The 21,542-nt window shown below is 47.1% G+C and overlaps 1 protein-coding gene across 2 annotated transcripts in view; it reads left to right on the plus strand.

Moving 5' to 3' along the window:
• LOC142856062 (solute carrier family 2, facilitated glucose transporter member 3) overlaps positions 1-21,042 on the plus strand; it is a 72,714-nt gene extending 51,672 nt beyond the window's left edge. The window contains exons 1-10 of one of the 2 annotated variants that reach the window (XM_075982857.1): positions 7,079-7,632; positions 9,859-9,951; positions 10,342-10,502; positions 13,220-13,460; positions 13,757-13,919; positions 14,568-14,755; positions 16,198-16,302; positions 16,636-16,737; positions 17,539-17,742; positions 18,717-21,042. In XM_075982857.1, coding sequence (XP_075838972.1) covers positions 7,618-7,632; positions 9,859-9,951; positions 10,342-10,502; positions 13,220-13,460; positions 13,757-13,919; positions 14,568-14,755; positions 16,198-16,302; positions 16,636-16,737; positions 17,539-17,742; positions 18,717-18,923 — 1,479 coding nt within the window. In that variant the 5' untranslated portion in view covers positions 7,079-7,617 and the 3' untranslated portion in view covers positions 18,924-21,042. Of the gene's footprint in view, positions 1-7,078; positions 7,633-9,858; positions 9,952-10,341; positions 10,503-13,219; positions 13,461-13,756; positions 13,920-14,567; positions 14,756-16,197; positions 16,303-16,635; positions 16,738-17,538; positions 17,743-18,716 lie in introns of those variants that run through there. The other variant, XM_075982856.1, reaches the window with a different exon arrangement.
• Positions 21,043-21,542: the final 500 nt, after the last annotated feature.

The raw sequence follows: 21,542 nt of genomic DNA on the forward strand, positions 1-21,542 counted from the left end.
GTGAATTTCAGGACAGCCAGGGTTATATAGTGAGACCCTGTCTTGAAAAACAAAAACAAAAATGAAAAAAAGGAAAGAAAGAATCTCTAGCTGGCAGATGTAAAGTCCCACAACTTCCTACAGAAAAGAAGAAAGCAACAGTGGATGTGGTGCTCACCATGCCCTGAACTAGGAGGTGGAGGCAGGGGGATAAAGAGTTCAAAATGAGTCCAGTTACAGAATGAACGTGAGGCCAACCTGCACTGTGGGGGCGGGGTGTTAGAGAGATTGCTGCTGTCTGTGTGCTCTGCTATTAAGTCAACGGCCGGCAAAGCTTTCCATGTGCCAGATACTTACAAGCTTTAAAACTGTTTTCAAATCATGTGCATTTTTGCCGGGCGGTGGTGGCGCACGCCTTTAATCCCAGCACTCGGGAGGCAGAGGCAGGTGGATCTCTGTGAGTTCGAGGCCAGCCTGGTCTACAAGAGCTAGTGCCAGGACAGGCTCCAAAGCTACAGAGAAACCCTGTCTCGAAAAAACTAAAAAAAAAAAAAAAAAAAAAAAAAATCATGTGCATTTTTATTGCAAAAGGCCTGTACGTATATACATATGTCAGGTCTATACTTTTATAGCTATCCAAACGCTCAACTAACACAGTCACTAACACAGGAATATTCGTCACAGAAAGCAAGCAACACTGCCTATGTCCAGCATAGCAGAGTTTCTCAGTCTTGAGTCAGGCAGTTGTGAGCCACCTGATTTGTGTGCTGGAGATGGAGCTGCAGTCTCCGCAAGAGCAACAGGACTCTTAGAGTGGAGCCTGCGGATGTTGTGTTTTCAGGATTCTGGGGATGGAACTCAGGTCATCATCAGGAGTCTGTTTTAAATACTTTGTCCATTGCGTCATCCACAGGCCTGGACTGCGATTTAGATTTTAAAATGGGGCACAGAGATGATGAAAACACTGTTTAACAGTATCAGTCCAGTCTCTGTTGTTATAATAAGATACTTGAGCTTTAACCCAACCTAACCTGGAATTCTTGATCCTCCCGCCTCGCCTCATTCTCCCAAGCGCTAGGACTGAAAGCATATGCCCGACTTAGAAAAGAGGGTAAGGGCCAGGCAGAGGTGGCGCACGCCTTTAATCCCAGCACTCGGGAGGCAGAGGCAGGCGGATCTCTGTGAGTTCGAGACCAGCCTGGTCTACAGAGCTAGTTCCAGGACAGGCTCCAAAGCCACAGAGAAACCCTGTCTCGAAAAACCAAAAAAAAAAAAAAAAAAAAAAAGAAAAAGAAAAGAGGGTAAGGGCTTGTGAGATGGCTCAGAGAATAAAGGCGCTTACTGCCAAGCCCAATAGCCGAGTTCAATTTCCTGCGGTTCTGTGGTGGAAGGAGAGAACAGGCTCCCAAAAGTTGTCCTCTGACCCCCAAATGATGTGTGTGCTGAGACACAGACACACACACACACGCATGCATATACACACACACACACATGCACATACATACACACAGACACACACACATACACACACGCATGCACATAAACACACACACAGACACACATGCACATACACACACACACACATGCACACACACACAGACACACAGATGCACATACACACCAATAAAGTGCTGGCCCAATATCTGACATGATCACTGAATTCTTTTTTTTTTTTCTTTTTTTGGTTTTTCGAGACAGGGTTTCTCTGTGGCTTTGGAGCCTGTCCTGGAACTAGCTCTGTAGACCAAGCTGGCCTTGAACTCACAGAGATCTGCCTGCCTCTGCCTCCCGAGTGCTGGGATTAAAGGCGTGTGCAACCACCGCCCGGATCACTGAATTCTTGAACTAAGGCAAGAGCAACTGGTTGGCTTCTTAAGTTCATTTACTCATTTATTTATTTATTTAGATAGTTTGATTTTTGTTTTTTGACACAAGGTTTCTCTGTGTAGTCCTGGCTGTCCTGGAACTGGCTCTGTAGACCAGGCTGGCCTCGAACTTACAGAAACGCACATTACATTCACATTTGTTGATTTGCCTATGGGTGGCACATTTATGCCAAAGTGTGTGGTGTATTTGTGTGTGTGTGTGTGTGGACAACTTTCAAAAGTTGTTGTTCAGGTGATCAAACTCGGGTCACTGGTTTCAAGACAAGTGCCATTACCTGGCAATTCCTACAGTTACCATTTTCTTTCCATTTATTTATTTATATTTTATGTGCATTGGTATTTTTGCCTACATGTATGTTTGTGTGCGGGTGTTGGACTCCCTATAACTGGAGTTACAGACAGTTGTGAGCTGCGTGTGGGTGCTGGGAATAGAACCTGGGTCCTGTGGAAGAGCAGCCAGCGTTCTTAGTTGCTGAGCCTTCTCTCCAGCCCCTACAGTTATCATTTGAAAAGGGCTTTTTAGGTTGGGAATATAACTCAGTGGTAGAGTACTTGACTCGCATGGATGTGTGAGGCCCTACGTTCATACCCAGCATTAAGGGAAAAAAGAAAAAAACATTTCATGTTGCTGTCTGAAAATGGACTGTTCCAGCTGAGGCGCATTGTGAGTGTAAAATGCACGCCGGATCCTGGGGGCCTGATACAAAATTAGAACAATAGGTTAATATGAGAATTTTGAAGGCTGAGACTGGGCCTGCTTTGCCTAGGATACATGGAGCTCCAGGTTTAATCTCCAGCATTGCAAAGAGAAAAAGAGGGCAAAGTAAAATCGAGAGTATTTCGGACAAATCAGATGGAATCAATCAAATTAACTTGTGTATATTATTAGTTTTGCGTATAAAGCTACTGGGATGTTTTGAACCCAGGCTTTAGTGAGTAATTGCTGAAGATGTCTGAGTAGATTGGTGTGATTTGAATTTTAACTGAGGGTTAGCACCGCATGCATTGGAATTCGTTCCTGCCGATTTCGATTTCGGGACGGGCAGATCTGCAGCGGTGGTGAGAACCTGAGGGCTGGACTCTGTCTTCAGCTCCAGGGCAGTAAGGAAGGATTTGTACACAGTGTAAACAGGGAGAGCAGCATTTCTCAGATTTTTTTCCTTTCTTCACCCCAGGGCTGCTGCTGCTGCTGCTTTTCATTTTAAACAGTGTTTTCAGACTCAAAGTGAGTTATGGGAACACCTCACCTGGTAGAGAAAGATTAAAATCAGACAAATCAAAGCTATGAACGTTGCCCTCTGTGAGGAATGGTACCATGCAAACAGTGGAATCTGCGCAGTCTTTGGAGCAATCCTGGCTCGTGTTTCCCCAGGCCTGCACTGGGCTATGGTTGAAGCCTGAGTGCTCTTTTGTAGGACCCTTTGTCTTTCTGCTTAGTTTTCACACTAGCGAACCTCAACACAAACCAGCAGGAGGCCAAACTAAGGTTTACATTCTGCAGGTGTTTGCATTTGGAACTGATATCCCTGGCTATTGTTCCCATTGTCCCCTTTCCACTAAGCACAGCAACTTTGCTCTTTGCTCCCAACTGGGTACATTTTAAAAGGAACCCTTCGCACTTCCTCCTCTTTCAGATCTAGGAAAGACAGAAGAGCTCGCAGAGATCTCACTAGCCATCCAAGGACTTGGGACAGCTAGGTGTTGAAAGTGCATCTCAGCCTGGAGGCCCTCTGTTGCCTACTCCCTCCCTCAGGGTTGGTCACCCTTCCTGGGCCTTGGACTTTTCAGTCTTTTAGCATCCACTCCCATAGTGCACCAAAAGCCCCAGGCAACAGGCAGCATCCTTTCCCACAGTGCACCGAGAACCCCACAAGCCTGGTCATGGTTCCGGCTTTTTTTTAAAATATTTTAAATATTTTTATATTTATTTATTTATTTTTACTCTTTTTTTTTTTTTTTTTTTTGGTTTTTCGAGACAGGGTTTCTCTGTGGTTTTGGAGCCTGTCCTGGAACAAGCTCTTGTAGACCAGGCTGGTCTCGAACTCACAGAGATCCTCCTGCCTCTGCCTCCCGAGTGCTGGGATTAAAGGCGTGCGCCACCACCGCCCGGCGGTTCCAGCTCTTATCTGTTGCTCAAAATGAGGATTTTCTGACTTGGACTCTGGTTCAGGCCAGGGTAGCACAAACTTTTGAGACTTGAGCATCTTTGCAGCTGCTGGTTTAGACAGCACTTGTCTCAATTTGTTCAGCACATTTTAGATTCTTAGGTTTCAGCTGAATTCCAGCTATAATCTTTCAAATGCACTCATTGCTGTCACCACCAACAGAGAGCCTTTCTCAGAGATCATCTCCAGCTTGGGGACACCCGTCTCTCCCAAATCACTAGCCTGCTTCCACTCTCTGCAATCCCTTTAAGAAAGAGAAAGGTTTAATCTTTATTTTTTTTTTAATGCATTGTGGGTGTTTTGCCTACATGTATGTCTGTGTACCACGTGTGTGCAGTTTCTGGAAGTCCAGAAGGCATCAGATCCCCTGGGACTAGAATTACAGATGGTTGTGAGTCAGAACCAGGCCAATTAAAAAAGAGAAAGGGAGAGAGGGGAGAGAGACAAAAATAAAATGCAAGTAGTCTTGTACTGAATTTTGCCAAAGAAAACAGGTCTAGGTCTGTCTCTCCCTTTCACACTACTACACTGCTTCTTTCTTTCTTGTTTGTTTTTATTTATTTCAAGACAAGTGTTTCTCTCTGTAGCCTTGGCTGTCCTGGAGAAAGGCCAGGTTTGCTTCAGTATAATCCATCAGTCTGGATCCTCAGCCACAAACTGAAACAAACCGAAGCTTTTTTTTTTTTTTGAGACAGGGTCTCTTTACATAAATTGGAACTTTATGTAGACTAGGCTAGCCACGAACTCAGAGATCCTCCTACCTCTGCCTCACCACTCCCAGCCAACACTACTTATTTCTTAACCAAGAAAACAATATTCTGTTACCGGCTTCAAACATCTAAGAATTGGCCCTCAGCAGACTCTTTGCATAACGTTACGTCAGTTGAGAACAGGCACAATCCTGGGTTTTCACAATTCATTTATTTCCTCCAGTCAGTGTAGGCCAAGAAGGACCAGAGTCTGGGGGAGGATGTTCTGCCTTGCAGGGAGCAGCCTGGCTGCAGTCCACCCTGTGGGGGCATTCCTGTGCTTTCAGGAAGAGAGAACAAAAAAAAAAAACAAAACAAAACAACAACAACAAAAAAACCCTCAGAATTTAGACTCCAGAGCCACAGTGTGGTGGGCTGGGGTCCAGCTCCAGAGGAGAGTCCAGCCTGTGGGAGACCCAGAGTTTTGTGCCCTTGGAAAGAGTGAAGAGGAGATATCATGATGTATAATAAGTAGAAATGAGAAGGAGAAGGAGACAGATAAACAGAAAGACATCATGGTCTTATTACAAGCTGCAAGGCCGGCTATGAACCTCATGTGTTCTATGATGATAAAGAACCACTGGCCTTGGAGAACTGAATTGTTAGTTTGTTCATTTCTATGAGACAGGCAAGGAGCTTAGACTGGCCTGAGACTTAGGATTCTCTTCCGAGAGGTGAGACTGTAGGCGTGCCACTGTGCTGCCCTGAATGGTTAATTTTAATGATATTAAAAATTTAAACTGGGCAGTGGTGGCACACACCTTTAATCCCAGCACTCTGTGAGTTCAAGACCAGCTTGGTCTACAAGCTACAGAGAAACCTTGTCTTGAAAAACTAAAAACAAAACAAAAAAAAAAGAAGAAAGGAAGGAAGGAAGGAAGGAAGGAAGGAAGGAAGGAAGAAAGAAAGAAGGAAAGAAAGAGAGAGAGAGAGAAAAAAATTTAAATAACAAGCCTGGCAGTGGTGGCGGCAATTCTCTGTGAATTCGAGGCCAGCCTGGTCTATGAAGTGAGTTCCAGGAGAGCCGGGGCTACACAGAGAAACCCTGTCTCAAAAAACCACAAAGAAAAAAAGAGGACAGCTTTGTGGAATGGGCTCTCTCCTGGCACCATGTGGGTCCTGGGGATCGAACTCAGGTCTGCAGACTTGGTTGCAAGAGTCTTTACCTGCTGCACCATCTTGAAAACGCTCCCTAGGTCTAAAGAAAATGTAGTGTTGCACAAGTGGCTTGGATTCTCTTTCTACTGGCTGGCACTGGCCTCTGGGCATTGTTTTTCCTGTGGTGGCTAAATTCAGTAGCTGTGGTAATTAATGGGGCTTCCGACTCCGTGCTTCTTAGAAAGGAAAATGGAGGGAGGAGGGGATGCAAGCTCGGGGCAGGTTTTCTTGGACGGCACGTTCCACCCAACCTCCGTTTTCTCAGATACTGATCGGATTTGGGAAGGACCCTCCTTTAAGGAGAAGATGACCAGGTTTGCTTGAGTTCAGCCGTTCAGTCTGGATTTTGGGCCACAAGGCAAAGCTACTTTGTAAAGATGCTTTTCTTTCCTCGGTGCATACAGCCACCCTCCCCCACCGTCTCCTGCAGGGAAGGGGGTTGCTTCTTCAGCAAGTCAGAGCCCAGAGCCCCAGTCACACCACGTGTCGGTCACAAGCTCAGCTGCTTTACCCACTAAACTCACCTGCAATCCCTCCTGCCTCCTGCTGGTCGTCATTGTCCTCCCTGGGCTGCTAGCCAATTTTTTAGTTTTCTTGCACAGCGCGGTAATCAGATATTTTTTTTTCTCATGCTTGTCTTTCAAGAAATGCACAAGCCCCAGCTAACAGGATTTTAGCAAACATTTCTTATGTGAGAATGTTGTCCTTTGTCTATTGACTGACTGTGGAGGGGGGTGAACTAGGGCCTAGGCAAGTGCTCTACCACTGAGCTACACCTCCATCCCTTCCTTCCCCACTTCTCCCCTCCCCACACATTCTCGGTCACTAAAGGCCCAGAATGTACTCAGCAAATATCTGTTCAGTTGAATTTGGTATTTGCTGTGTTTCTAGAACAGGTGCCGGTGGCAGAATTCCCGAGGGGTGGGGTAGTGTATACTGTGCTAAGGAAATGGGGCTGTGTACCTCAGTTGATCTCTTTCCTGCAGCCAAAACTTTTGGTCAGTCTCCAAGACATCCATACTGACTTCACAACTGGACAGATTCTTCCCAGTTTTCTCGGGGGCAGGCTCTCCTTTCCCAGCCTAGAATGAAACCGCCCCTGCCAGTCGCAGAGGGTCTCGGATTCTCTGCTTCCCTCCTTGGATGACTTTCAGCTGAGAGCTTTCCTCTCTCCAGACTGATTCCATTCCCAGCGCCTTCAAATTTGCCCGCCCTCCAAACTTTTTGGTATTTTGTTCTGTGAAACAAAAAGGTTGTCGGCCCTTGAAATGGGGAAGGAATTTGGATGGGCTTTAAAAAAAAAAAAAAAAAAAAGAACCACAAGGAGGACGTGGTAAAAAGCCAGAGGAGGGTGGGGGAAATTGATTGCTTGCGAAGGCGAGGGGGTTGGGGGAGGAGCTGTGAAAATCAGATAATAGAGGTCACCAATTTCTCGGGTCAGAGGTTAAAGGCTGGGGGTGGGGGTGGGGGTGGGGGCGGGGGGCGCCAGCATGAAAAGGCTCCACCCCTTGCAGAGATTATAAATAGGTAGGTTGGGCCATCTCGCTGTGATGGTCCTGAAGCCCTCTGAGTGCCGCCGAGCATCGAGAGAGAACTTGCTGCCGAGGACACTGGCTGGGAACGGTCCCTCTGGAACCTACCTATAGATCGTCCTTAAGGCTTGAGAAGTAGATTAGGACCATGGGGACAGCGAAGGTAAGAAATGGTTATTTTTGCTCGTTTGTTTGGGGTCCTCGCAAAGGCAGGTCTTGGTGCCGATTGCCATGCTCCGGTTTCTCCTAAGTCACCGAGCCATCTGGAGGGAGGCCTTTTCGTATATCTCTGCTAGTGTTCTCGTTACCGTTCTGTGCATCTCATACCTGATGAGGATCCTTCCGGGTACCTTCCTATCGTGTGAAAATCACCAAAGAAGCCGTTTGCTTCCCGGCTGTGTTAAATGTAGCTGTGATGATAGCGAAGGGGGTAGGGGCTTGGCCGTGGCGATGATGAGTGGGTCTCGGAGCTCCCCGGAAGGCTTGGGAAAGCTTTAGACCTTGGGAGAACCTGGGGTCGGCTTAGCCTTGCTCAGCATCCAGCCATCTCCGAGTACTGTGTAGAGAGAAGTCCAGTTGCCCTTACTGTGGTTGTCTGTGTAGGGTGTATCTGTTACTACTGTGGGTGAAGGAAGTAGTATTTGTCAGGGAAAGACCTTTTCACGAAGATAATTTATTTGGAAATAAAGTAAATTAGGTGGCCGTGGGGGGAAAAAGCAGAATAGAAGAGGAAACGGGAAAAGAGGCTTTTACTACAGGACTTTACGGAAAACCTGGGAGGGACAGCACTTACCACGGAGGCTGGGCCGCTGCCGGAAGGTCAACTCGCTGGTATAAGCTCCCAGCCTGCCGCTCTAAGGTATGACCTTAGATAGATAAGAGAAACTTAAAGGACAGTTGAAGTGGCTGTGGTGGGCAAAGAGTTGCCGCAGCCCACTCGAGTGATGCCCAGCAAGGTGCCTGATTCCACTCTGCTAAAAATGGCTCCTAATGTGTTCAAAATGAGCCAGCCCAGCTGGGTGGGGAAAAATAGTACCATATTTAGCGAACAGGAAGACTCTCAAGAGGGCCCCAGGATGTTGCTGGTAGGTTACACAGGCTCGAGATAAGTAAGAGCAGCCCGGCCCTAGGTGCCCATCAAAGGAGGAATGACTAAAAAAAAAAAATAATAATGGTGACACACTGTGGAGTATCAGTCAGGGGTTAAGAAAAATGAAGCCAGCTGGGGGGTAGTGATGCACTCAGGATGCAGAAACCAGTGAATCTCGAGTTCGCGGCCAGCCTGGTTTAGTCTACAGCGTGAGTTCCAGGATAACCAGGGCGACACAGAGAATAAACCTGCCACAAAAGGGAAAAAAGAAAGAAAAATGAAGTCATGTCTGTATGGAGCCGAGATGGATGGATGTGAAATAGGCCAGGTACAGAAGGAAAAGCATGGTTTTCAGATATGTAGAATTTAAAATCACAACTACAATCCCACACTTGAGAGACTGAAGCGGGAGGACTGAGGAGTTGAATTTGATATTAGCTTGGAAACATGTCTCAACTATCGCAAGGGGGTGTGGGGATATGAGCTGAGCCAAAGTGGAGTATCGGGGTGTGGAGAGGAGAGCGCTCTTAGTTTGTTCCGGGGGTGTTTTGTTGTTGATTTAAGCATCCCAGGGGCCAAGCTGTTGCTACCTGCTGCACTGGCCTCTGCAGAACGGTCAGTTCTTGGGGATCTTAAAGCTGCCTTCTGCTCTACCTTCTGTACTGGGGAGTTTGGGGTTTATTATCTTTTTTTGGGGGGGTTATTATCTTAAGTCAAGGTCTCACTGTCTCACTGTAGCCTAGGCTGACCATGAACTCGTGGCTATCCTCCTGCCTTGGTGGCCTCCCCAATTGCTGGTATTATGGATTTGAGCCACTGGCATTTCCTGCCCTCACAATTCCTGAGTGCAGTCCCACCCATGCTTGCCTCTCTGGTGCATGTTTGCTTGTTTGTTGAATCTTTTTCTTTTGAGACAACCAATGTTTCACTATGTATGTAGTCCAGGCTGCCTTTGAAATCATGATCCTGTGGCCTTGGAATTACAGGTGTGCACTACCAAGGTCCGGCTATTGCAATGGTTTCTTCTCTCTCTCCCTCCCCCCCCATACCCTCCTCCTCCTCTCTTTTTGAGACAGGGTCTCGCTGGGTTGCCCTGGCTGGCCTGGTACTTGCTATGAGGATAGCCCAAAAGACTCAAATTCCTCTAACGGTCTCCCCAAATGCGCCTGAAATCCTAGCATTCTGAAACCTGAGGCAGGAGGATTGCCTCAAGACAGCCATTAGCCAGACATGCTGGGAAAGGGGAAGAATATCATTCATCCACATTTGTAAGGATTCTCACCTTTGTCTTCCTAACAGGTGACCCCAGCTCTGGTGTTCGCCGTTACTGTCGCCACAATTGGCTCTTTCCAGTTTGGCTACAACACTGGAGTCATCAATGCTCCGGAGACGGTGAGTGTCAAGTGTTCTTTAGGATTGTGAATTTAAGATGCCTGGCTGAGATGGGGGAGGGCAAACACTGTGGAAGAAGCCTGAGCCATGCTGCTTGCTTCTCGTGCTCTGGCCGCTTGCCCTCTCACCGAGTCGTGATCCACCCGTTTCCTATATTATTCCTTGGGGATTGCTAAAACCGTGGGAAGCTGTGACTGGGTGGGTGCACTGTTGGACATATGTGCTGCCACCTACTGGGTGTTTAGGGCACTGCTCCAGAATTGCCTGTTGCAAAGCACGTGCCTTCCATCCTCTGCTCCTCTGAGGGAGGAAGTCTCCCGCCCGGGATTTGTCTCCTATTCTCCTCCAGATGTAACGGTCTGTCCTCCCACTGTGCATTTTATCCTGCAGATCATAAAGGACTTTCTCAACTACACTTTGGAAGAAAGGTCAGAAGACCCACCAAGTGAGGTGCTGCTGACCACCCTCTGGTCCCTGTGTGTGGCCATCTTCTCCGTTGGCGGCATGATTGGCTCTTTTTCTGTTGGACTCTTTGTCAACCGCTTTGGCAGGTACTGATCAGACACTGGGCAAGAATTAGGCCTGTACTGTTTAGACTGAAGATGAGCGGAGAGTCTTGGAGCAGGGAGATGATGTGACAGGCATGCTAATTCATGCTCCAGGAAGCTCCACCCCCTGGCCTGGGCTACGGCTGCCCTTGGAGGGCCACTGCCTGTGAAGCTCCAGCTGGTCTGTCTGGAGATCTGCTATGTGAGCACTTGGCCTCTCAAGTTCTGCTCTAATAGGTCAGCTATGGTGTTTATTTGAACCCCTTTAAGGTCAGAGGTTACTTTTTCCTCTTGAGGCAGGGTCACTGACTATGTAGACTAGGCTGGCTTCAAACTCAAGGTCCAGCCACCTCCTCCTGCTTCCTGGGTGCCCTAACACCCAGCCAAAAGTTAATTTTCATTACTGAATAGTTTTGGAGTATCTTGGAAGTCTTGATATTTTATAAAATTAGTATTTTTCTAATCCTTGACTTGTGGAAATGGCTAAATAACTGATCCCCCCACACACAAGAGAAAATTGAATAAAATAATAAAATATCTTAAGAGGATTATACTTTTAAGAGTTGAGTACAGGGGCTGGAGAGATGGCTCAGTGGTTAAGAGCATTGCCCGCTCTTCTAAAGGTTCTGAGTTCAATTCCCGGCAACCACATGGTGGCATACAACCATCTGTAAAGAGGTCTGGTGCCCTCTTCTGGCCTGCAGATATGCACACAGACAGAATATTGTATACATAATAAACAAATTAAAAAAAGAGTTGAGTACAAAAGAATCCATTAATAAACTAGATACACAGGCCCAGCACTCGTGAGGCTTAGGTGGGACCATGGGTTGAGGCGAGCCCAGGAGCTGGTCTCATGGTCAACATGAGTTGACCTCTGACCTCCACAAAGCACATCCCTATGACACACATCTTGTCACACACATACACAAAAAAATTTTGTCTTGGTGGCTCAGCGGTTAAGAGCATTGCCTGCTCTTCCAAAGGTCCTGAGTTCAATTCCCAGCAACCACATGGTGGCTCACAACCATCTGTAATGAGGTCTGGTGCCCTCTTCTGGCCTGCAGGCATACACACAGACAGAATATTGTATACATAATAAATAAATAAATATAAAAAATGTCTTTAGATTTAAATTTTAGCTATTCTAGATATGCAAATTGAATTTAAGATAATTAGCAAATCCATCTGTTGTTGGATGATGTTTAGTTGTGGTTTTTTGGGACTTTTTTGGGCAGGGGGGACAGGGTTTCTCTGTGTGTATAGCCTTGGCTGTCCTGGAACTTGATGACCTCAAACTCACAGAGATCACCTGCCTCTGCCTGCCAAGTGCTGGGATTGAAGGTGTGCACCACCACCCAGTGTTATTTTCTTTCAATTTTTTGTTGTTGTTGTTCTTGTTATTGCTTGTTTTGTTTGGTTTTTTTTTAAGTCAGGGTTTCTCTGTGTAACTTCGGAGCCTGTCCTGAAACTTTCTCTGTCTTCCAGGTTGGCCTGGAACTTGCCCCCGCCTCTCTAGTGCTGGCATTAGTGTGCCACCACCGCCCAGTTTATTTTGGTTTTTAATGGGGTCTCCTGATTAATAACCACTGTGGTTTTCTTCCATTATCCCAAGAACCGCATCAAGAAGAGGAGGAGGAGAATAATGTTTTTTTAAACTCTTACTGGTATTTGTGCACTTTGGCTACGCATTTCGGATCCCCTAAGGGACTCCCAGGGCTGTGTCACACTTGGGCCAATTAAGCGGCCTCTGGAGACGGGGACCGTGTGTTAGCATTCTTCCCAGCTCCCTTTGCCATTCACTTGTCTATTTGGGTCATGGATCCCAGGCTCGCTGAGCACTGCGGTGCTAGAAGGGCCGAAGCAGGTTAGGCTCCATTTATCTAGGGCTGCATAGTGAGACCCTGTCTCAAAGCCAGAGTCCCGGGCCTCTCAGCTGTAGGGGCCTTCCAGTGTTAATCTTTTACATCTTGTAGCTATCTCAGCGGCTTGGCCACCATTTAACACATAAAGCTTTAGTTTATTCCCTATCATTGATCAGTATTAGTTAGTCTAGCCCTTAACTACTTGATACAGAGAGCTGAGACTAGCTACATTCTGAGAGTATTCTTTTCAGTGAAATGAAAAAACATTGTCCTACATATCCTACCATCATTGCAATATCAATTCTATGATGCATGTAATAAAAAGGGACCAGCAAGGTGGCTCAGCCTTTGCCAAGAAGCCTGATGGCCTGATTTCAGTCCTTGGCATCCACATACAGGTGGAAAGAGAAAACCGATTCCTTCCATAATGTGTGCTGTGGCATTCTGGCACACACACACAGTAATAAGATTTATTTATCTACTACACATACAGTTTTCTGTCTGCATGTATGCCTGCCTGCCAGAAGAGGGCACCAGATCTCATTACAGGTGGTTCTGAGCCTCCTTGTGTTTGCTGGGAATTGAACTCAGGCTCTCTGGAAGAACAGTCAATGCTCTTAACCTCTGAGCCATCTCTCCAACCCCTAAACTTTATTCTTAAAAAAAAAGGGAAGAAAGAAACCATGGGGTGTAGCTCAGTGGTGACACGGTTCCCTCAAATATACAAGCCCACAGCAACAAAGGCAAAGAGATTTATTCATGCCTGCAGAGGCTACAGAGGAGCAAGGCCATGGGGAGAGGACACCGGAGCCACTTTGCTGACTAATTATACTTTGTCTTTGGTCCACCGCACAGGCGCAATTCGATGCTTCTAGTCAACCTATTTGCCATCGCTGGTGGCTGCCTCATGGGCTTTGCCAAGATAGCCGAGTCAGTGGAGATGCTGATCCTGGGCCGCCTGGTTATCGGCATCTTCTGTGGACTGTGCACAGGCTTTGTGCCTATGTACATCGGAGAGGTGTCTCCCACCGCCCTGCGGGGTGCCTTTGGCACCCTAAACCAGCTGGGCATTGTTATCGGGATCCTGGTGGCTCAGGTACCTTGCAGCTTTCCATGTTTAATGCATGTTGACTCTGCTCTGTGAATGATGTGGGTGAGGCCCTCAGGGTCTGGCATGTATTCAGTTATGTTTTTATATGTATGTGTTTCAAATGCTATTACTATAGTTCATACAGTAGCTAATGATGCTGACAGGGCCCAGAAAGGGAAAGAAACAATTTATTTTTTTCTATGTATGGTTAAAAAAAGAAATGGATGATTTTTTTTTTAATAGTGAATCTGTGGCCTGGGAAGTATGGTTGGGTTTCAGTATTCTCTTTGTCTGGTTTCTAGATCTTTGGTTTGGACTTCATCCTGGGCTCTGAAGACCTGTGGCCTGGGCTGCTGGGCTTAACCATCATTCCCGCTATCATACAAAGCGCAGCCCTTCCGTTTTGCCCCGAAAGCCCGAGATTCTTGCTCATTAACAAGAAGGAGGAAGACCATGCAAAGGAGAGTGAGTACTTAGACATCACCTCGGGAATTTGGCTTTGTGAGTGCTTCAGGGCAAGGGCATTAGATTGTTTGTTTGTTTGTCTGATAATTATTTTTTTTATTTTTTGGTTTTTTCGAGACAGGGTTTCTCTGTAGCTTTGGAACCTGTCCTGGAACTCCCTTTGTAGACCAGGCTGGCCTTGAACTCACAGAGATCCGCCTGCCTCTGCCTCCCAAGTGCTGGGATTACAGGCGTGCGCCACCACTGCCTGGCTGTCTGATAATTATTTATTTTTATGTGCACTGGTGTTTTTCCTGTGTAAGGGTATCCAGTCCTCTGGAACTGGAGTTCCAGACAGTTGTGAGCCACAGTGTGGGTGCTAGGAATTAAACCCGGGTCCTCAGGAAGAGCAGCCAGTGCTCTTAACTGCTGAGCTACCTCTCCAGCCCTGCACTGGGTGTTTTTGTCACCTTCCTCTCCTGCTTCTCCATGTGCACAGAAAGCTTTCTGATGACTGTCAGAACCCAAGAACGAAGTGGGAAGACAAGCAAAGGTGGAGGCTGTAGGTGCATCCATCTGTGTGTTTCCTTGCCTGCTGACTGACAGGAAACAAGGGGTGGCGGGACACAGCCTCTTTATTTATTTATTTATTTTGCCTCTTTTTCCCAGTCCTTCAGCACTTGTGGGGCACCCAGGATGTGGCCCAGGAGATTCAGGAGATGAAAGACGAGAGTGCCCGGATGGCACAGGAGAAGCAGGTCACCGTGCTGGAGCTCTTCAGGGCGCCCAACTACCGCCAGCCGCTCCTTATCTCCGTCATTCTCCAACTGTCCCAGCAGCTCTCTGGGATCAATGCCGTGAGTGTCTGCCATGACGTCAAAGGGGCCCAGCAATAGTTCCTGAAATGCCCTGATCTTGTTGGCAGGTTGGCATATGTCTGTAGAATGTAGTTACTCCAAAAGTTGGAACAGGACGGTCATTACTGCCCCAGAGTTTGAGGTCAGCCACTTCACACCAGTTCCAAACATCACACACGATCGAGCGCACAGTCCTCGAGATGCCCCCCTTGTTCCCCCCTTGAGGAAATTCATTATTGCACTAGGATGGCTCCCCGTTTCCTCAATGAGCAGATTTTATTTGGGTATACTCTAACCCCAACTGCAGGGTAGGATTTCCTGAGTCTACCTTGCCAAGAGTGTTTTGAAAGTAGCCTGGACTTGATTGTTAACAAATAAAGCTAGCTGGGTGGTGTTAGCATGTACCCACCACCAGCACTCTGGAGGCAGAGGCAGGCAGATCTCTTGAGTTCAAGGTCAGCCTGGTCTACAGAGTGAGTTCCAGGACAGCTAGGGCTACATAGAAAGGCCTTGTCTCAAAAAGGAAAAACAACAGAAAAGGGAATCCAGTCTACAGTAGGCGTAGAAATTACTCCATCAACCTATTTTTGGGCAAGCAACGTATCCTTCGTTTCCTGCCTTACAGAGTTAGGGATTAAATTTAGGACCTGTCATCTAAGTGTTCTGTTGCTGAGCTGTGTCGCCAGCCTTCAGGTTTTGTTGCTGTTATCTTATAGTTTTTTCTTTTATATTTTTTATTTTGTTGCTGCTTTTTGAGACTTAGTATCGCTGTATCAGTCTGGCTAGAACTCACAGATTCTCCTGCCTCAGCTTCTTGAGTGCAGGCTGGGATTAAAGGTGTGTGTCCTCATGCCCTGCTTAATAACAGAAATGACGGAGAGGCAAAGGGGAGTGTGGTGGCACACATCGCATCTAAATGTTATCCCTAGAGAGGACTGGGAATTGAGACAAAAGAGAAACTAGGACTTACATCTTTTTTTTTTAATATTTATTTATTTATTTTGAATACAATATTCTGTCTGTGTGTATGTCTGCAGGCCAGAAGAGGGCACCAGACCTCATTACAGATGGTTGTGAGCCACCATGTGGTTGCCGGGAATTGAACTCAGGACCTTTGGAAGAGCAGGCAATGCTCTTAACCTCTGAGCCATCTCTCCAGCCCCTAGGACTTACATCTTTAACATTTAGTGAAGTAGACATAAACTGGGTGGGAATGGTGACTCATTCCTGTGACCCCAGCACTGGAGAGGTAGAGGCTACAGAGGAAGATGTCGCACACCCCACTCCCCACCAAAAAAAAAAAAAAAGAAAGAAAGAAAAGAAAGTAGTGGAACTAGACATTAGGAGAAAACAGTAGCTGACCTAGATAACTGGGATATAGAGGTGCAGGACCCCAGTATTCCTGGGGTGCAATCCTTGATGCAGTTTTTGTCTTCTTCTAGGTGTTCTATTACTCAACAGGAATCTTCAAGGATGCAGGTGTTCAGGAGCCAATCTATGCTACAATTGGAGCGGGTGTGGTTAATACTATCTTCACTGTAGTGTCTGTAAGTTGGGGTGTGAGGGACTGGGAAGAGAGGGATGGGGGGGCTGTGGGTGGTATATAAAATGAATAAAGATTTAAAATAACAAAGAAGAATGGATGACAAGGATGGGTGAAACAAGAATCCTTCCTACTAACGTTCCAACATAGAGACTGCCTACCTTTCAGGGACCCGCATTTAGTTAAAGCACTCTTTGTTCTTTAATTGCCCTGAGAAAAAAATTCCCAGCATATATTGGAATGGATGAGAAAGGAGAGGTGTGGGAAGGATTAGGTACCTGGAAATATGGGGTGAAGCACAGCGTGTGTGTGAAGTTGCAAATGCCTTGTCGTCCAGGTGTTCCTGGTTGAGCGGGCTGGGAGGCGAACCCTGCACATGATAGGCCTGGGAGGCATGGCTATCTGCTCCATCCTCATGACTACTTCCATGTTACTAAAGGTGAGTGTTCTTTGAATGGTGTTACAGAAGCTGTAATTGACTCTCTATGACAGCAGCCGAGGTCCTGGCCTTCCAGGTCATCAGGAGAGTCAAGTTGGAGTTTTATTAAAGATGCATCTTCAGAGATTGGGAAACGAGTGTCTCTGTCCTTGTGTTCATGTGATAGGGCTTTTAGGGCGCATTTGTCTAATGTTTAGGAGAGGACTTTTATAGCCAAGGTTGGCTATGAATTCCTAATCTTCCAATTATTTTCCATCACATAGGTCTGGGGTACTGGAGTCAGGTCCTCAGGCTTGGTGGCAAGCACCTGTGCCCACAGATCCATCTCACAGGCCCTGTCTGCATTAATTCCTAACAGTCAGCTTGAAGGCCAGACATTGGCAGTAGTGCACACCTGTAAACCCAGTGTTGGCAAAGGCAGGAGGTCCTCCACAAGGTGTAGTGGTGCCTGCCATGAATCCCGGCCCAGAGGCAGGTGGGTCTCTAAATTCAAGGCCAGCGTGGTCTGCAGATCAAGTTCCAGGACAGCCAGGGCTACCTAGAGAAACAGTGTTTAGAAAAAACAAAAAGTAAAAATAAAAAAACTGCAAAAGTCATCTTGTAGTTCCATTTTTACGGATAGTGAACTGGTCTTGGTACAAAATGAGATGGGTGAGATGGAGTGGCTTGCATTCAGCGGCAGTAGGGTTTCTGACTCCCAAGCAGAGTGACTGTCAGCTTTATACAACAGATCCAAAAATGGGACCTATGCCGTGCTGTCCTTTTTTTAACCAGACTTTGCTGTGTTTCCTTCTCTTGCAGGATGAGTATAAAGCCATGAGCTTTGTCTGTATTGTGGCTATCCTGGTCTATGTGGCCTTTTTTGAAATTGGACCGGGCCCCATTCCCTGGTTTATTGTGGCTGAACTCTTTAGCCAGGGCCCCCGCCCAGCTGCTGTGGCGGTGGCTGGCTGTTCTAACTGGACCTCCAACTTCTTGGTTGGGATGCTCTTCCCATCGGCTGCAGTAAGTAAATTTAAAATCAAACATTATCACAAACCAGCCTACTTAAGCCAACACAATTAGGATGTACCTTAGTAGTAGACGCTCTGGGGCAGATTGCATGTCAAGAGCTTTAAACCAGACTTCCCACAAGGAAACTGGAGAGGCAAGGGATGAGCCAGGCCTGGTTGGTACTGGCAATCCCAGCACTTGTAAGGCTGTGGCTGGCCTGGATATCACTCTGTAGACCAGACTGGCCTTGAACTCCGAGATCTGCTTGTTTCTGCCTCCTGAGCCCTGGGATTAAAGGCTTGTGTTGGGCCTGGAGAGATGTCTCACTGGCTGCTCTTCCAGAGGATCCAGGCTCTGTTATTCCCAGCACCCATAAGGTAGCTCATAACTGCCTATAAAGCCTGGCACACAGTGGTGCACAGACATACATATGGGCAAAATACTCATATACATAAGATAATAATTAGTAAAAATAAAGTGTGCCACCATGTCTGGCCCTTCTGAAGATTTTGATCTTAGACATTTGACTATAAGTTTTAAAATCCAGGTTTCTAGAAATACCCGTGGGAATAGAAAATGCTTTATGTAAAAGCAAAACAAAATCCTCTTCAGAAGGTGTTTGGAAGCATCTAGTTTGAGTGAGTGACTATAAAAAAGAAGGATACAGGGCTGGAGACATGGCTCAGAGGTTAAGAGAGAGCACTGACTGTTCTTTCAGAGTTCAATACCCAGCAACCACATGGTGGCTCACAGCCATCATTAATGAGAGCTGGTTCCCCGTTCTGGCCTGTAAGCATACATGCAGGCAGAACATTGTATATGAAATAAATGTTTTTAAAAATGATACAAAGAACTACAGAGAAACAGTGCCATATTAAGGGAAGCAATCTTGCCAATTCATTCAATATGGAAGCGCTGTAGTTTAAGGCCGGCTAGAAATGAGCCAGTCCGCTGCCAATAACCAACCTTCCTCCCCTGTCTCCTAGGCTGCCTTGGGAGCCTATGTTTTCATCATCTTCGCCGTTTTCCTCGCGATCTTCTTAATCTTCACCTTCTTCAAAGTCCCTGAGACCAAAGGCAGGACTTTCGAGGACATTACCCGGGCCTTCGAGGGGCAGGCTCAGTCTGGGAAAACCTCTGGTATGGAGATGAACAGCGTGCAGCCCGGCAAGGAGAGCCCTGCCAATGCCTGAGGCGGACCTCCTACACCTCCCTCCAGTGCAGCAAACAACCTCCCCGAAAGCCAGGAGACCTCATCAGGATGAACCAGGACTGCTTCTGAACGCTGCTATGTGATCCTTTCTCAGCCCACACACTCACGAACACTCAGCTGCACCCACGGCTGGGGTTAGTCGGATCATTAATAGCTTTGTTAACTGTTACATTTCTTGGATATTTCTCTTGTAATCTGGAGAGATCGAGTGAACCTACCTTCATGTCAGGAAGGAGTGGCTGCAGCTCCCCTTAGGTTTTAGGATCCCCTCACCTAGGGAGTAGGAATGGGGTGCAGCCCTGCCTCCCCCAACCTCAGCTTGCAGGGAAACAAAGATTTTCACTCCCAGTGTTGGGGGCCATGGGGATTCAAGCCCTCTTCACTTGACACAGCTCCACACAGCTAAGTAACTTGAGTTTTATTTATTTTATCTTCAGGTTTTATTGCATAAATATTTATTTTTTTAAATGTAATTTTACCAAATAATGGAAGAGTAAGAAAATTAGGTTGGAGGGAGGTGTTTAAAGAGAGGTACTAGAGGAACGAAGGTTTGGTGCTGGAGGGTGAAGGCGCAACCTGAATGGAGGGCAGACATTACTAGTGGGCGCGCGAGCTGCCTCTGTCCTAGACAAAGTCTCTTCGAGGTTCTCTCAGAAGAGTGAGTGCCTGTAGGAAAAGGCTCCCAGCTTTCTGGGAGCCTTTTAAGATTAGAGTTTTTATGTTGTGTTACTTGAAATCTCTGCTTCTTACAAAGGTGGGCTTTGTAGTTAGTGGTGTTGGTGGCCTTTGATTTTGCATGGAGTCCGGAGAAGGGAGGAGGGCTTGCAGGATACTTCTCCTTCACCTGGGCCAGACACGTCCCTCCTGTCCTGATGAACTCACGGTTTCTTTTCCTGCGATCACCCCCACCACCCAGCTGGTGATCGAGCCATACAAATGAGAGGAACGTCATGCAGTAGTTCTTGATAGGCATTTCTTAGTTCAGTGTTGTTTCTTAAGAGATTTTGATGCGTTGATTTTTGTTTTATTTTTGGTTTAAAGGGATTCATAGCAAATTTGAACTTTGTTACCTCAGCTCGGGGAGAGGGTTTTTCCTGAATGATTATCAGTTACCTTGTTTGAGTACCGTGTTGCTCTGCGGTCATGGCATGCTCGTCTATGCCTGGTACACTCTCAGGCTCCCATGTCACTGTGTCCCTGTGATAACTGCGCTAAGTGCCCGAGGGGCCCTGACTCTGCTGAACACTGGAGGAGCAGTGGAATTGTGCAGTGTGGCCCACGCTTGAGGATATGAATGTGTGTGCACCGTCACTTTGCTCTGGCTGGGAGGTACCTGTTTCCCCTGTTGTTGTCATTTTCTTTTTGCTAGACTCCATTCAAGCTCATCCCTGTGTACGTGAGCCGCGGGGCCTCTGCCAGGCCGAGTTCGCACCAGGATTAGATTGCACTCTCTGGCTCCCTGTTCTTGTTGGAGAGGGCTGCTTCCTTGAGGTTGGGGGTGGCAGGCTCAGCTTCCCTCCAGCTGGGAGGGGTGATGGGACCAGGGAAAGTGTGAGGTCGGGACTCCTGAGGACCCAGTTGTGTGGAGAGGGAGACTTTCTTTAAAGGAGCTAGGAAACATGCACTGTAGTGTGTTGGGAAGAATGTCAAGATTCCCTCCTGCTGTGGGTCACAGATCCCCCTCCACAGCCATTCCCTCGATCTCTACAGGGCTCACAAATGGAGATGGCCCTGATGGTCCTCCCCCGTTTTCCATCAGTCACTGGACCCCTCTGTCCCTCTTGGTGCTCACACATTCCAGACCCCTTAGGCAAACCCATGCATATAGCAGTATTTTCAGTACTCAGTTTCAGGACCTGTTCATGACTCCCTGTGGTCATTGAGACTTGGGATTAAAAACTCACAAAGCTACGAAGAGGGCCCTTGCTGGGGAAAGGTGGCTCGGCTCCTCAGCCTTCCCTCTTCTGCTCCTCCGTGAGTTGGCAGTAACACTGGGTGGAATGTTTCCATTTGACAATGGCCAGCTTGTAAATATTTCCATACATACTTTCTATTCATGTTACTGTAGTTTTTGTTTTGAAATAAAGATTCTGAATGTACGCCATGTCCACAAGCTTATTTTTTTCCCATGTGTTCATTTTTCCTGGGCTTCAAGCAATCTCTTGAGTCCTGGCTGTGGGGCTGGGAACATAGTGGGGAGTGTCCTGTGTGCACAGCCCCCTAGATTCATCCACCGCTGCTCATAGCAGGTGCGGCAGTATGGACTTGTGATACCTGCTCTCCTGAGGCAGAGCCGGAGTGAACCCTCCAGACACAGACCACGGGAAAGGATAGCACTGCTTCCTATACACGGGTTACTAAAGAGGTCGTTCTGTGTTCTTGCCTCTCCCCAACTTTGCTCATAGTGTTTCTTTTCCTGAAGTTCACCCCATGCCTTTACAGAGGTCAGTGTGACCTCACACTTCCCGGAGAGCCACAGGCAGCCTGTGGTGGATTGCACTCCCGACCGACCAGAGCAGAATTGCTGCCTTTCCCTCTGATTTGCCATTTATTTCCAGTCCCTGGTCATAGCAAACACACCTAATGTACCTGTTTCCAT

This window comes from Microtus pennsylvanicus, chromosome 8 (assembly GCF_037038515.1).
Source record: "Microtus pennsylvanicus isolate mMicPen1 chromosome 8, mMicPen1.hap1, whole genome shotgun sequence".
Taxonomy (NCBI): Eukaryota; Metazoa; Chordata; class Mammalia; order Rodentia; family Cricetidae; genus Microtus; species Microtus pennsylvanicus.